The sequence below is a fragment of the Gigantopelta aegis genome, chromosome 6 (assembly GCF_016097555.1).
Source record: "Gigantopelta aegis isolate Gae_Host chromosome 6, Gae_host_genome, whole genome shotgun sequence".
Lineage (NCBI taxonomy): Eukaryota > Metazoa > Mollusca > Gastropoda > Neomphalida > Peltospiridae > Gigantopelta > Gigantopelta aegis.
Window position 1 is genome coordinate 61,055,372 of NC_054704.1, and position 17,401 is coordinate 61,072,772.

Consider the following 17,401-nt stretch of genomic DNA (forward strand, 5'->3'; position numbering starts at 1 on the left):
TGTATAATTCTAAGTAATAATTTCGTGTATGTAACCATGTGGGGTTTTATTGGTGTTAATGATTATATTATACACAACACATATGCACCTAAACCTTTAGCTAGGAACTGTGGGGACATGCACTTACCTGTCTAAACATCTGACCTCTGACCAGGGACAGTGACGAGTATCTAATATGTGTTTGACCCAGTTGGTGGCTATTTCTTGTCACTCAGTTCACATTCTTTCACCTGTCACGAAGAGCACAGGTTGCTCTGCGTGTAACTATATAAGGATAAGTGCCGAACTGTATTTCTACTTTTCTAATTCATTTACTATTTTACTAGCATGCACAAAGTAACTAATTATAAATTACAAATAAGGTTTAAATAAATGTCTACTTCAATTAACATTAACTTTGATAAAGAAATAAACTGAATTAATATAAGTGTTAGAATTTGGGTGTGGCCCTTAAGCTGTAACTACAGCTGATATCCCTGTACTCAAGCTATAACTTAATGAGTGGCTATTAATTGTTTTAGTAATAAATGTGAATATTGTGTTGGGATGCATATTAAATTAGATTAGTATTATGTTATTTGTTTCTTGTAGCCGTTTTCACGTTTCCATGATGTTACTTCCCGTCATAAAGCCCACAGCTAAAGGTACCTGTATATCATGTCTAGGGAAACTGTATCACCTGCAATGAGGATAATGCTTGTGTATCTTACTTTTATTTTATTGTACTGTATATTGCTGTATGTGTTATTGCTGTTAGCTGTAAATAATCATTTAACATTACCGGCGATTGATTAAGGTTTAGTCGTTTAATAGTATTGTGTATTAAGCATATATTTGATGTTTACTGTAGCGATGTTAAATATTGCTCTGTGTATGGTTTTTTCTTTGGTTTAAGCGATTTGCTATGATCTGTAGATAATAACTGCTCAGCTCAACTTTATTTGTGTGCTTATATCCAATTAAAGTTCAATCACGCTATTCTGGGCACACACCTCGGCTATCTGGGCTGTCTGTCCAGGACAGTGGGTTGGTTGTTAATTGTTAGTGGTTAGTGAGAGAAAAGAGGGTGAAGTGGTCTTACACCTACCCATTGAGTCAATAATAACTAGACTGCAGAGTATATAGATTTCAATGTGTTTTAATACGGTGTTTTAGGGCTGTTTATGTATTCTTGAGAATGTATTTTATTAATGCCATTCAACTGTTTAACCATATTCTCCGGAATAAAGAACACTATCTATAACAATCTTCACCGATTCCAGTTGTCTGTTGTTGGAAAATACCAATGGAGCTGACGTAGGGACTGTGTGTGTTCTTAACACAATAATACAATTATAACCCAGTTAGGACGTATAACAGTTCAACTGCCCGTGGCCCACAGCCCCGGGACGTAGTTTCACTTGAGGGGGGAGGGGGAGTATGTAGTATGTAGTAGTGTTGGATTTAAGTGCTACTACTGGCAGTAGCTAGTGGGAATTTCCCTATTTGGTTCAGTTGGTAGAGAGCTGGGCCCTCATACTGTGTGTGTGTGTGTGTGTGTGTGTGTGTGTGTGTGTGTGTGTGTGTGTGAGTGTCGGAGAGAGAGAGTGTATGTATGTGTGTGTGAGTGAATGAGAGAGAGAGAGAGAGAGAGAGAGAGAGAGAGAGAGAGAGAGAGAGAGAGAGAGAGAGAGTGAGTGGAGAGAGAAACAGACTAACAGAGACACAGACAGACACGGGAACACAGGAACACAGACATATAAACACAGACAGACAGAGACAGAGAGAAGTATGCATACATACATACATACATACATACTCCTGAACCCACTCTGTACACGCGCCTGACATACATATCATTTTTTTTATCATACCGTTTGTCATTATTTTACTTATTTAAAAACCGTGCCCTTAGTCCGTCCCTTGATAAATGCATTGTACATTACTGTTGGGTAAGCCTCGTGTACATGGCATCGTTATTGTTACCACTGCAGAGTCGGGCTTTTCATATAGGTGTTATGTATAATAGCATAACAAATATGTTGACAACTTTACTATTCAAATGATTAATAGCACAGGTAAGTAGAACACGACTACCTTTGATGACCAAAAGTGAATGCCCGATTTCACCGTCATGTTTTCAACCCAGACCAATAGAATACACATTGGCATTTGAAGGCAGTATTGTTAGATGAATAATCCAAGATGTTTATGTTCGACTGTACTCTTAAAATGAGATTCCTCAGACGAATATATTTGCCTATACAAAAAAAACGGAAATTACGTCAATGCAAAAATGAACTTTGCTGTATACCTCGCTATGGTTACATGTAGTTTGAATAGCGCAGGACAGACATACGGGACAGCAAAATTAAGAAAGTGACGGGAAAGCATAGGTTTTGCATCTATGAAGGGAAAACATGAGATCGAATGTGATATCACGATTTTGTGTATTTCTTTATTTAATTTATTCCTTTTCTGGAGGCCTTGCAGGTAAGCTATGCATATACATATACATATACATGTAGTAGTTTTAAAGGTATACGACATCTGCAGTGGCGTATGTGTAGTAGGGGTAAGTAACAGATCACGCAACTTGTATTGGATTTAATAACATTTAATTTTGATACATGTCTTACTTTTAAAATACGGGAGGGCGGAACGTCACCCAGTGGTAAAGCGCTTGTCTGATGAGTAAGAATCGATCCCCATCGGTGGGCCCATTGGACCATTTCTAGTTCTAGCCAGCGACAGGTATATCAAAGCCGTGGTAGGTGCTATCCTGTCTGTGGGATGGTGCATATAAAAGATCCCTTGCTACTGTCAGAATTAACAAATGTTTGACATCTAATAGCCGATGATTAATAAATCGTCCTCTGGTTCTGTCGTTAAACAAAACACACTTTAACTATTTTAAAATACGGGTTGTCCAAAAATGATATAACAAAGAGGTAAATATATTAAAATTTTGAGTGCAAATCAATATCTTATAGAAACTTGAAGATAAGTTCAGTGTGGAATCGAAATGATTCTATCACATTTTGTCTATCAAATATATCTTTCCTTGCCGGTCCAAGATGACTGTGGGTTAACATTACGAATATTTATTTATAATGCTATGGTACTTTGTTTTTGTTTTATTTGACGACACAACCCGCTACATGATAGCACACACCACGGCCTAAGACATTCCAGTCTTTTCTCTCTGTAAATTAAAAAAACACATATTTTAATTTAATATCTTAAATTGTGTACATAATGGTTGGAAGAAGTTAAAATAAATTTTATTTATTAACCGTACACTACCTGGGATGTATTTTTATAATTAATTAATTTTCTATCATGCAATATTGTTCCTAAATTCAGTTTCTAAAACGTAACTTCATTTCGTATTTTACTATATAATTGTTTCACCACTGAAGTGTTCGTATGAAGTTTCCAAATGATCTTACATATCTCCATTGATATTAACTCTCACCCCACCCACCCCCACCCCTATAGTATAAATTACGATTTACTGACATATCGATGTAAACATTTTAGTAGTGATTGGTCTTAAAGGGACATACTCTAGTTTATAAACACTAAGGCATATTGTTTTACTATTAGAGCCGTTTTTGTAACTGAAATAATACTTTACTTAGATTTTATTGTTAGATTATCCATTTTCGTACATTCGAAGTGTTTTTTGGTCATCCTGGTGTTTTTACTATAACAAAATGCATTTCTGATATTTTTAAAAACGCACGTGCGTCTGAGAGGTAACAATTATGGAGTCGAGGTTTAGTCTATTTTAACAGGGTGTTTAACCATTTTAAAGTCACAGACTCATGTTTCACTCAATTGTAACTTTATCCAAATGTGTTACAGGTTTGTAGATTAACTAAACTTAGTGTTAATTTTCATGGGCTGAAACTAGGGTATGCCCCTTTAAACAAATATATTTAGGTAAAAACAATGTTTAAAAACGCTGGGCTTTCCCCCACTATCCATCCACCCCCGACTTATAGTGGTTAGGACCCTATTTATCACTGTGAAGACAAATTGAAATAAAATTAATGCAGGTTTGTGTTTGTGCATAAAATTGTATTAATCAGGTTTGGTGTATTGTATAAAAGAATGCGACGATATTTTGTACAGGGTGTATACTACCAAATCAAATTCCATAGACGACAATAGGAGTGCGCGAGTGCGAATAATGTTTACATGCTCATATACCACTATAGTTTCGAGCATGTCCGTCCCGGGGCCTGTCTGTGGATAGCCAGGGGCTGGTCCCGCGACCAAAATTAAATAGTGGGCCTTTAAAATTTCGATGCGCATCTCTAATTAATATAATTAATAAAGAAAATTCTACTCATTAAATTTGGTCGCTAGATTAGATCGGGTGGTCAAAAAGAAATTAAATAAAATCGGTGGCCTGACTCGGGATGGAGTTGAAAATGAGCAGAATTTTGAAAATAGAATTTTTTTTTTTTTTTAAATGTTACAAGCCAAAAAAAAAAAAGAATTGACTGCTCGGTCGAATATTTATATAATTTGGAGCATTTAAGAAGGACAGTCCAAAAATAAATAAGAGAAAGAAGAGAGGATCGGACTATTTAATAATATTAAAAAAAAGAAACAAAAGTAATTTAGACATAAACATTTGAACGAAGTTCTAAAATTTTAAAGTCCGATCTATATGTCCACGTGAGTGGCCTCGTTAAGGCCGTTAGGGTGCACAGCTTGTAGGGACAAGATGGGTTGCATCCCGTCAAGAAAACCCCTAGATTGACAGGTCAATAGACGTTAAAGGTGTAGTGCTGTGCTGAAGTACAGATCTCGAGAAGCCAGATCCGTCTGAACGAGAGAGAGAATCAGACTAGGGTATAGTCCAGTCGTCATGGGTTGGTATAGTGATGCGGACGGGCCCGACTCCGGAGGATACGAGATGGTATCACAATAAAACAAAGTAAAGTCTACAAAAGAGTAGTAGGGGCCGACCCCGCTTCCTATTTCTTCTTAGAGTGGGGCTGTCAATCTTCCTGTGCTGCTAGGACAGGCTCGGCAAGGCAAGGAATCTCGCTAAAAAAGAATCCAACCTGGTGGTGCAGACTGTCGAAACGAGAAGCGTTCCAGCGTTCAATCAGTTCCAATGGCCGCATACATCCCAGTAGAAAACTTCACTTCGCTGACAAAAAAGAACCAAGTGAAGGATTCCCAAGTCGAGCCGCGAAAGCACGTGCAGTGTGCACAAGCGAAACAAACACGTCTTACCGCGTCGAGCTCCAGACTGGGCGACAATAGGAACATATGTGGCTAAAACTCCTACCTGCAGCGTATCAGTCGGCATAAACGCCACAGATATAAATACAACCATCCCTCACCCTTAAAGTTAATCAGAAAAATGGGGCTCAAGCTGATCATTTCTGAGATAACGGATAGCGTCTATGACTACCGTAGTTCCGCACAAAATTCGAGTACTTTTTTACAGGTATCCCATACATTTCAAGCACAAGACTACTTCACACAGTGGTACTAGATGAAATAAAATTGCATACACTTTTTGCCCAGATGAAACTTTTTTTTTTCTTTTTTTTTTACAACTAACACATTCACATTTATCACCAAGCACAGGACTTGCGGTGTTCACTTCTCTATCAAAAGTTGGGTACACCTCGAACTTTGACCCAGCCGGAAGTTATTTGGTTTTATTATAAAATGTGATGTTCCACTATAGTTAACCTGATTGCCGATCTTCTGCTGGCATCTTCAGGACGATCGCGTTGTAGCTTTACCATTTGTAGGGGTGACCTAAGTTTCATAAAGTATTTCCATGTGATAATTATCAATGTAGATGAGGCTATGGAATCCAACGGCGACTCGGGCACAGATTCTGAGAAGATCTTAATTACACACCAACGATATACAAAGATATTAATTGCACACCAACGATATACACATATCTTAATTACACGCCAACGGTATACACATATCTTAATTACAAACCAACGATATACACATATCTTAATTACACACCAACGATATACAAAGATATTAATTGCACACCAACGATATACACATATCTTAATTACACACGAACGATATACACATATCTTAATTACACACCAACGATATACACAGATCTTAATTGCACACCAACGATATACACAGATATTAATTGCACACCAACGATATACACAGATCTTAATTGCACACCAACGATATACACATATCTTAATTGTACACCAACGATATACACAATTTAATTACACACCATCGATATATATACATAGATCTTAATTACACACCAACGATATATATACATAGATCTTAATTAAACACCAACAATATATATATATATATATATATATATATATATATATATATATATATATATATATATATATACTCTTCAAAAAAGTAGGGGAACTCTAATAAGAATTTACAATTGCCAAAATTGTAAGGTATATTAGCTGTGTGGAAGTTGTATATGATAATAGTAAATTAAATGGGCAAACATTACAACCGGTGGTTCAGTATTACAGTAGGTTTTATTATGACCAAAGATCTTGAAGGACGATTAGGGTCAGAAGTGAAATTTGGAAGTTGACGTTTTTCTCATCAGTAAATCGCAAATTCAAACAATAAAACTGACTAAAAACAAAACAATAACAACTGTATGATCAACAGAATGAAAAAGATTGACAGAAATAATATTCCACAGTGATTAATTGACCTTCTTGGAAATTGTCAAAATCGAGAATGACATTCCACGAACGTGTACGGGACAACTGCGTGATCAATGCACGTGTGTTGATAAACAGACCTGAACATTCTTTACTAGGATGTCTGTGGTGAAAACGAATGTTCGGCCTAATAGTTGATATTAACATCAATATTTCAGGTTCCCCTACTTTTTTGGAAGAGTATATAGATCATAAGTACACACCAAAGATATATATAGAGAGAGGTCTTAATTATAACAAATGTACATAGATCTTAATAATACATACCAACAATATATACAGACGTCCAAAAGAATGTATACCAAAAAAAAAAGTATTTCAATTCCTTTATAATTTGGATTATGGAAATTAAAGTTTTAGCCTTATTCCTTTGTTCCGATTTATCCAAATCAGTCAGAAAATCTTATTTATATACATAGAAAAACAAATCGGCGAGTAATGGATTCCTATATTTCCGTTCTCCGTTCTTGGTAAGGCCAATTTGGTTTTCTCTCTCCATATTTACATATATCTCAATATCTAAATATGATAAAAATTAGATGCTTGGTACTAAAATTCAAATATTCTTAAAGATTTTTCCGACTAATAAAATATTTCTACGATTAAACTTGCATATTAAATATATTTTTTTGTTTAGAATATCAGTGTCTGTATATTCAATGTGTTTCTGGTTGTCTTAATATTTGTAAGAAACCCAAACAGGATTTTGTCTTCAAATAATTTCGTACGTATTTTTAGGAAATACAATGACATTTAACAAATATTAGAACGATCAGAAACACGTTTAAAGGCATATTATTACAGGCCACTTTCCTATTAAATGGCCTAACAAAATATTACCTGAAACAATACACATTTGATTTGTCCCTAAATGTACTTTATTCAACCATCTACATAACCACCATACTCCACTTATTAATCATATTTTGTAAAAATAAATGAATTATGGCAATAGTCCATAATTAAAAAACTAAAAATTACCGAGAGGGTTGACATGGATTTCACTTCATCATGGTTCAGTTAGGTTGATGCGATAGCCAGATTTGGTTTTCAAACATTAATGTAATTTTCATTTATTATCCACTTTTAATTAAATAGGGCTGTTACATCTGTGACAGTATGCCTTTAATATACAGCGACTAATATTTTATGCAGAAAATTATATTTGATATCTAATTACAATCGTTCAAAAGTCTCTGTTAGTCGATAATATCTTAAAAATTGCAGCAAACTCAGGAATGTCCCTTTTTAAAATTGCATTACATTTATAAAGGTCTTGGTGAAAATAACTGCTCTCCTTGTATATAGATGGAGCATGCACGTTTCCTGGTGATATCTTGGGCTCGTGGGTTAGAGGAAGTGACAACAAAACATTGACCTTCAGTTCGTCATCCGTATCTGGGCTGAATATTACCTTTTCGGCGGTACACATGGACACATTTAATTGTGTTGCGTCCACGGGAACAAAGTATGTCATACGGTAAGGCAATTATCAACATACTTTTTTTTCAGAATGTGCACAATCTGTGATATGGAAAACCTAATAAAAGCTAGGAGACTACTACCGCTACTCTATAGGTGGCTCCACCCGCCACCACACAGCGGTTCAGTTGTTTTCTGTTTGCTGGTGTTTGGTGGTTGACTTGCCTTTATTTTTATTCAGATTAATTCTCAAGTTTTCTGTTCTTCCCATTTCACAGGCCCGAGCCTAGGAAACAATCTCCATATACTGAGACCAATCTTTGGTTTATTTGTATTCTATGCTTGCTGAGATCCAACTCTAGCAAATGTCCTACTATTAATTGCACGTGTGCCTGGTAAGTGGACTGATTTTTAATTTGCCTTTATCAGGGCACTAACCATTTACGATTTTAAACTACGTTTGTTGAGGTTCAAACCTAACAATATAATCTGTACTCCCCCAGTTACTATGATGTGTATAATACACACTCACCTTGAATTATTTGCACTCTCCTAGTTATTACTATACATATAATATGCACTCACCACTACTATGTTTGAATACTGAATACATTAATTGTCTCTTAAAAGAACTTTGGATTGATAATAATTTAAGTGTTTATTAAATAAAAACAATCCACATTCATTATTATACATATAATCTACAATCCACATTCATTGCTATTCATGTTTATAATATGCACTCCATATTCATTAGTATGCATATAATGTAAACACCACATGTCTTATACATCTAATCTACACGCCAAATTCATTATTATACGGATAATAAACTCTTCACATTCATTATAATACTAACACAGCGTAGTTTTTTTTCTTATGAATGATAATGAATTAACAGAAATCTCAAGTTTGTGATGTAGGTTCTTGTATTTTACGTTTCAACATTAAACATGATTAACAAAGTGAACAACATGGTGATACAGAGCTCTTAGGTGAACGGTAGAGTTGACATTGCGACTGAGACCTCAAGGGTCTCCCCTTGGGTCTCACCTCCTCTCTCTCTATCTCTGGGTCTCTATATTTCTGTCTGTCTCTTTCTGTTTTTCTTTTATAAAACTCGACTAAAATGGTTACGTCTTAATATTCCTTGAGAATTTATTTCCCGTCAATAGCATTTCTCTAGGCACTTACCCAGAGTAAGACCTCTTTCTAAATTGTGTCACATGATAAATTATAATAGTTAATAGTTAATTGTTGGCAGGCCGGGTATTAGCTGGGGCCTGTGATTTAGTTTCAAACTAATTAGTCTGGGGCCTACATCAACTTTCAAATTTCACTTCTGACCCTATTCGTCCTTCAAGATCTTTGGTGGTCATAAAACCTACTGTAATACTGAACTACCGGTTGTAATGTTTTGGTAATTGTAAATTCTTATTAGAGTTCCCCTACTTTTTTTTAAGAGCATATATATATATATATATATATATATATATATATATATATATATATATATATAATATGTATGTTCACCCAGACCAACAAACCATAACTAATTCAAATATCTACATTCTAGTTCGTGACTTTAATAGTCATAACCAACTTTGGGGATCCAACACCACAAATTGACAAGGATCTTTTCTGGAAGAATTTCTTAACAACTGTAATATAATATGTCTGAACTAGGGGTCTCTTTGGTTTCACATTATTTAGCCTCAAAATGTAAGTGGTACTGTCTTAATGAATTGAACACTGAATATGTTCCTATTTTAACATACTATATATAATGGCCCCTAAGATTGGTCGGACCGTCCAAATTTCATTCCTAAATGGATCTTCAATAAGGCGTACAGGCCTCCATTGTACGAAGAATATATTAATCTTAATACTAGTTCTATCTGGTTTAAAAACATTGATAGTGTCAATGACAAACTCACATCTGCAGTTATTAAATAGCGGATATGTGTCCCCTGGTGGAATAAGGATCTTAGCAACCTAGTTAGAACTCGAAATCGGCTTAGACACTCTGAAAAGGGACAAAGCCAATCCGCAACTACGTCAGGAATTTAAAACCGCCAAGTATAATGTGTCTAATGAAGTAAACAAAGCTAAACACAAATCATGGGAAGATTTCTGAACTTCAATTAACCAACAAAAAACAATAAACATTATTTTGCGAACTTTTGCTCAGAACAGTAGTACCGTAAATTTTAGCAATTCTTTTAAACAGTCGAAAAATTATTTTGAAATTTCTAATAGAATTCCATCTGATGCTAAAGTCAACAATACTTCTCTGAAATTTTATATTCCCTTCACACTAACTGAATTGATTAAATCCTCCACAAATAAGAAAGGTACGGCTACCGGACTAAATCAGTTCAGTTATGTACTCTCTAAACATATGCCCCCGAATCTTCTCGAAACTTTCCTTAAACTCTTTGCAAAAATAGTAGACCACCTAGTAGACCACCTAGTCTCCAAACTAACATAAATCGGACTTCAATAATCTCCAAAACTGAGCAGATAAATGGGGAGTAGAAATCTCCACCTCGAAAACTGCATTTAAAGATATACTTAATCTCAAATTATACAACAAAACAATCTCTCAAGTAAACAAAGTCAAATTCCTTGGTACCTTGTATCACCTTTGATCACAATCTTTCCTTTAAAACCCACATTAAAAATATAGTTACATAGAAAATATGTTAATATCATTAATGCCATTGCAGGTACTGAATGGGACTCAGACGGGACAGCACTTCTAATGATATACAACTCACACATTCTTTCACCGTTACAGTATGAGGCCCAAGTATTTAATGGAGCCCCCTTAAAGTACCTTAACATGTTATACATTGTTCAAAATAACGTAAATTACGTATAATAGCTAAAGCCCATTTAATCACACCTACCGATAGTTTGCATGCCGAACTGGGAATTTCCCTCTTTCAATCTGGAGGAAAATACTTCTGCTATTATAGTTATAATAATCGGCCAATAGAATGCATTAAATATCTGTTGCTGTTATTATAACTAGTTCATATGTTTGTTTTAATGGTGAAATTTCCATTTAACGTGTACATACAAAGGTTGCATTAAAGACTGCATTGCATTACATTGCATTACATTACATTGTATTGTATTGTATTGTATTTATTGTATTGTATTGTATTGTATAGATACCGCCTCGCTGTGAGCGGTTTAGAATGGGAATATTCTTGTTAAAATCAAGTCACAACGACTCGCTGTGAGGGGTTCAGAACTGTGATATTCTTGTTAAAATCAAGTCACAACGACTCGCTGTGAGGGGTTCAGAACTGTGATATTCTTGTTAAATTCAAGTCACAGCGACTCGCTGTGAGGGGTTCAGAATGGGGATATTCTTGTTAAAACCAAGTCACAGCGACTCGCTGTGAGGGGTTCAGAATGGGGATATTCTTGTTAAAATCAAGTCACAGCGACTCGCTGTGAGGGATTCAGAATGGGGATATTCTTGTTAAAATCAAGTCACAGCGACTCGCTGTGAGGGGTTCAGAATGGGGATATTCTTGTTAAAATCAAGTCACAGCGACTCGCTGTGAGGGGTTCAGAATGGGGATATTCTTGTTAAAATCAAGTCACAGCGACTCGCTGTGAGGGGTTCAGAATGGGGATATTCTTGTTAAAATCAAGTCACAGCGACTCGCTGTGAGGGGTTCACAACTGGAATATTCTTGTTAAAATCAAGTCACAGCGACTCGCTGTGAGGGATTCAGAATGGGGATATTCTTGTTAAAATCAAGTCACAGCGACTCGCTGTGAGGGATTCAGAATGGGGATATTCTTGTTAAAATCAAGTCACAGCGACTCGCTGTGAGGGGTTCAGAATGGGGATATTCTTGTTAAAATCAAGTCACAGCGACTCGCTGTGAGGGGTTCAGAATGGGGATATTCTTGTTAAAATCAAGTCACAGCGACTCGCTGTGAGGGGTTCACAACTGGAATATTCTTGTTAAAATCAAGTCACAGCGACTCGCTGTGAGGGATTCAGAATGGGAATATTCTTGTTAAAATCAAGTCACAGCGACTCGCTGTGAGGGATTCAGAATGGGAATATTCTTGTTAAAATCAAGTCACAGCGACTCGCTGTGAGGGGTTCAGAATGGGGATATTCTTGTTGAAATCAAGTCACAACGACTTGCAGTGAGGGGTTCAGAATGGGGATATTCTTGTTAAAATCAAGTCACATAAACGCCATGAAAGAATTAAATACAACCACACCAATACGATAGTTCGATATTACATTAATGCTAATAAACCTTATGTTAATTTACATACTAACAGATATGCAGTACAGTATTACTGTTTAATACATCAATGAAAAAAAACTTGGCTTCTGCACCGTTTCCTCCCTAATGTTAGCCCCCACCACACACACACACGCACACACACACCACTTGAGATATGGTTTACTACGGGTCAGTGAACCCCTAGTAATAACGGTAGTATTAATATCACCTCTTTACTTTTAGATATTCATTCAACCAAAACGCGATTGATCAGTATGCTTTCTTATGCTTCGATTTACAAAAGAAGAGTGACAACGTTTATTTTCTACATATTCTAACAGGTAGGCCTACTTATAGCTGATCATTATGTCTATGATTATGAAGAAGTTTCGGATTTGCTAACTCGTTTTGGCTTAGTAGGACATATTCTTAATATTTTTTTCACATATTGGGATTACTGATAATTGTCTACATAAAAGTGTTTTGTTTGTTTGTTTTTTTGTTGTTGTTTTTTTATTATTATTATTATTATTATTTAAATTTTTTTAATGGTTTAAATATCTCACAGTAAATTATTGTACGGGTCACTCTGTGGCAAGGTTGTTGTACTTTGTTTTATATAACTAACAACTGTGTCTGGGACAGAAAGTATAAATGCAGCACATCGCCTTTCACTAAAATTACTTATGTGGAATTTCAATATGGCACGTGTTCGGGCACCCGTTAGTTCGAATTGGGATTTCCCCTCAAAATTCAAAATTGGGGTATTAAGGAGAGTTATTGTTGTTGATTTTGTTTAAAGTCATATCCTAGAACATATTTCCAATGGATGTTACCTTTGGGCATTTCAGATAATATATAATGTTTTGTTTTGTTTTTCTAATTGTTGTTGTTGGTTGTTTTTGTGGGGGATTTTTAATTATTTCATTTCCCACACATGTAATACAGTTCAGGCCGTAGGCAGTCCAAAATGATAGGAGAGATTCGGTGATATCGGTTCAGGCCGCAGGAAATCCACAATGATAGGGGAGATTCGGTTATCTCACTTCAGGCCGTAGGCAGTCCACAATGATAGGTGAGATTCAATGATCTCAGTTCAGGCCGTAGGCAGTCCACAATGATAGGGGAGATTCGGTGATCTCAGTTCAGGCTGTAGGCAGTCCACAATGATAGGGGAGATTCGGTGATCTCAGTTCAGGCCATAAGAAGTCCACAATAATAGGAAGTCCACAATGATAGGGGAGATTCGGTGATCTCAGTTCAGACCGTAGGAAGTCCACACTGGTCGGGGAGATTCGGTGATCTCAGTTCAGGCCGTTGGACGTCCACAATGATAGGAAGTCCACAATGACAGGGTAGATTTGGTGATCTCAATTCAGGTCGCAGGAAGTCCACAATGGTAGGAAGTCCACAATGATAGGGGAGATTCAGTGATCTCAGTTCAGGCCGTAGAAAGTCCACAATGATAGGAAGTCCACAATGATTGGGGAGATTCGGTGATCTCAGTTCAGACCGTACGAAGTCCACAATGATAGGGGAGATTCGGTTATCTCAATTCAGGCCGTAGGATGTCCACAATGATAGGGGAGATTCGGTGATCTCAGTTCGGTACCTGTAGGAAGTCCACAATGATAGGAAGTCCACAATGATAGGGGAGATTCGGTGATCTCAGTTCAGGCCGTAGGAAGTCCACAATGATAGGGGAGATTCGGTTATCTCAATTCAGGCCGTAGGATGTCCACAATGATAGGGGAGATTCGGTGATCTCAGTTCGGTGCCTGTAGGAAGTCCACAATGGTAGGAAGTCCACAATGATAGGGGAGATTCGGTGATCTCAGTTCAGGCCGTAGGAAGTCCACAATGATAGGGGAGATTCGGTTATCTCAATTCAGGCCGTAGGAAGTCCACAATGATAGGGGAGATTCGGTGATCTCAGTTCAGGCCGCAGGAAGTCCACAATGATAGGAAGTCCACAATGATAGGGGAGATTCGATGATCTCAGTTCGGTGCCTGTAGGAAGTCCACAATGTTAGGAAGTCCACAATGATAGGGGAGATTCGGTGATCTCAGTTCAGGCCGTAGGAAGTCCACAATGATAGGGGAGATTCGGTTATCTCAATTCAGGCCGTAGGAAGTCCACAATGATAGGGGAGATTCGGTGATCTCAGTTCAGGCCGCAGGAAGTCCACAATGATAGGAAGTCCACAATGATAGGGGAGATTCGATGATCTCAGTTCGGTGCCTGTAGGAAGTCCACAGTGATAGGAAGTCCACAATGATAGGGGAGATTCGGTGATCTCAGTTCAGGCCGTAGGAAGTCCACAATGATAGGGGAGATTCGGTTATCTCAATTCAGGCCGTAGGATGTCCACAATGATAGGGGAGATTCGGTGATCTCAGTTCGGTGCCCGTAGGAAATCCACAATGGTAGGAAGTCCACAATGATAGGGGAGATTCGGTGATCTCAGTTCAGGCCGCAGGAAGTCCACAATGATAGGAAGTCCACAATGATAGGGGAGATTCGGTGATCTCAGTTCAGGCCGTAGGAAGTCTACACTGATAAGTGATTGAAAACTATATATATATATATATATATATATATATATATATATATATATATATATATATATATATATATATATTGGTTCAGGAAGACATGCTTCGAAATAAAGTAGCTTGGAGTGATCAAAATGTCATAATTTTGATTAGCAGACCCGGCGATTAAGAAAATATTAATTTTTAAACTTAGTTTCTCGAACATTTGTCACGGATCCTTCATAATTGTGTGGACAGTATTACCAATGATTAGCAACGAAATGGCTAAATTAAAAATAAATACATTTCAAAATCTCAACATGCCCAAAGATCACACGATGTTATTCTTCAGTTTTGCAAAATGTATGCTTAAATATTTATAATCAGCAATCAGAAGAAACTTAATGCCCTAAGTTTTAACATGTAAGCATTTGATATATTACATTATATTATATTTTAATGATGAAAATATATAGTGTATTTTTTATTTTCTGAAATGCTATCGTTAACATTATTTTTCACTCTGGCTCTTAAAAACATCGGCATTGATAATTCATATTACTGTAGATTCAAGAGTCCAGTTGTCACACATGTCTTTGAGGCGAAATACTTTTAAAACTATTGGCTATCAAAAAATACCCACATTTATTTTGCCATATTTCCATCTTTTGCAGACGTAGTTACAAATTTTATTTCTAATGTCGAACTGTTAATTATATGTATATAGCCCAGTGTATATGATTTGGGACGACTTCACGTGCAAACTGTTATTGATAAAACCTGTAAAATAAGTAGTTGTCTCCGCTCGCTTAAATATAGACTATCTAGGAAATTGTTGGAAAAATATACAGCACTTTTATCCTTCCTCTCTTTGACTACGCTGATATAATTTGGGATAATTGCACATTGCGTCTATCTCAGCAGTTTGAAAATATTCACCTAGATGCTCTTCGCACAAGTTGTGGTGCTGTTCGTGAAACGTCTCAACAAGCATTATATAAAGAAACTGGCTTCATGCATAGAAAGTGTTTGTAAATGAAATAACAGATGCTTTTTGTTTTTAGTGATTTCAAATCAAGAAATCCTAGACCAACGCCAAACAGAACCATACAGCATAGAGAGTGTTTGTAACAAAGCCACAGACGAAGTGGCCCACACTACTCTCGTCAAATCAGGTAACTATACTGTATTTATTAAAGGCATATATATTTACGGTTGGGAGTATTACAGAGAAACTGTTAATAATAAGTAATTGCTGTAAGTAATTTAGAAACACTTTATTTCATATTAAAAAGTCATACACCAAAATGTACTTTACTGTATTACGGTTTCGTTCAAAATGTACATAAGTTCTTTTTCCCTTTTTAGCCACATATTGCACCAAGTAGCGAATGCTTCAGTAACTTTGATTGCTATTAAATTGTTTGGGTTGTGTTTTTTGTTTTTTTAAAGCCAAGTTGGTTCTTCCAAAATTTCTTTTTATATTTTTTATGGTAACGAACTTTCTATTTCATCCGCAATATAATTTTATTCCATTTCATCTCATTTTTGTTTCTAACATACAGAGTAACAAACATTTCACAATAAATGATGACACAAATGAAGTGTGTCGTAACAGACACAGTACAGGCTGTTTCATGTTATTTTGTCGGATACAATTTTTATGGGAACAAGCAAAGCAATGAGTTGACATATAAATCATACACGGAAAAAATTGTGTCGTAAGAACTCCGAACAACAACAGTACTAATTCTCAATAAACTGGTGCATTCGATGTGACCCAGGGCGGGACGTAGCCCAGTGGTAAAGCTCTCGCTCAATGAGCAAATGAAGGAAGGATATGTTTTATTTAACGACGCATTCAACACATTCTATTTACGGTTACATGGCGTCAGACATATGGTTAAGGACCACACAGATATTGAAAGAGGCAACCCGCTGTCGCCACTTGATGGGCTACTCTTTTCGATTAGCAGCCAATCTAATTAAAATTAGTTCCACTATTACATGTGGATCTAACAGCAGCCCGTTGGAGCTCATGTCCAGTTGACCTTTCATTCGACCAATCAAAACGTTACTTGCAAAATCATGCCAGTGATTTAAAAAGAATTTGAAAACATTCGGGATTATGCCGAGGGTATACGAAATGATTCGTTTGAATTACGAAGTATGCCGGAAACTAATTTCAATATAAAATTTTATATAAAATTCGTTTCAAGACACAAAAAAACCGTGATGGTATAGCCATAAAATCTGTTTATACTAGTATACAATCCAGAGTTTATTACTGCACTTTCCCCCCTGTTTTTTTAATGTTGAAATAGACCAACAAGTAAATAGTCTCGCCCGATATTTTTAGAATTTGTATGCTCCCGAATAACGCTATAAAAGGCGAAGTGTACTTGGTCGATATTTGAATTGTTATTTATAGATGAAATGTCACCTGGACATGGGAGTCCATGCAAT

General features: G+C 36.3%; 1 protein-coding gene across 1 annotated transcript in view; it reads left to right on the forward strand.

Moving 5' to 3' along the window:
* Nucleotides 1-2,328: 2,328 nt before the first annotated feature.
* LOC121376083 overlaps nt 2,329-17,401 on the forward strand; it is a 37,694-nt gene continuing 22,621 nt past the window's right edge. Inside the window, exons 1-4 of the mRNA XM_041503861.1 lie at nt 2,329-2,472; nt 8,019-8,190; nt 12,644-12,741; nt 16,000-16,110. Coding sequence (XP_041359795.1) covers nt 2,400-2,472; nt 8,019-8,190; nt 12,644-12,741; nt 16,000-16,110 — 454 coding nt within the window. The 5' untranslated portion in view covers nt 2,329-2,399. The remainder of the gene's footprint in view (nt 2,473-8,018; nt 8,191-12,643; nt 12,742-15,999; nt 16,111-17,401) is intronic.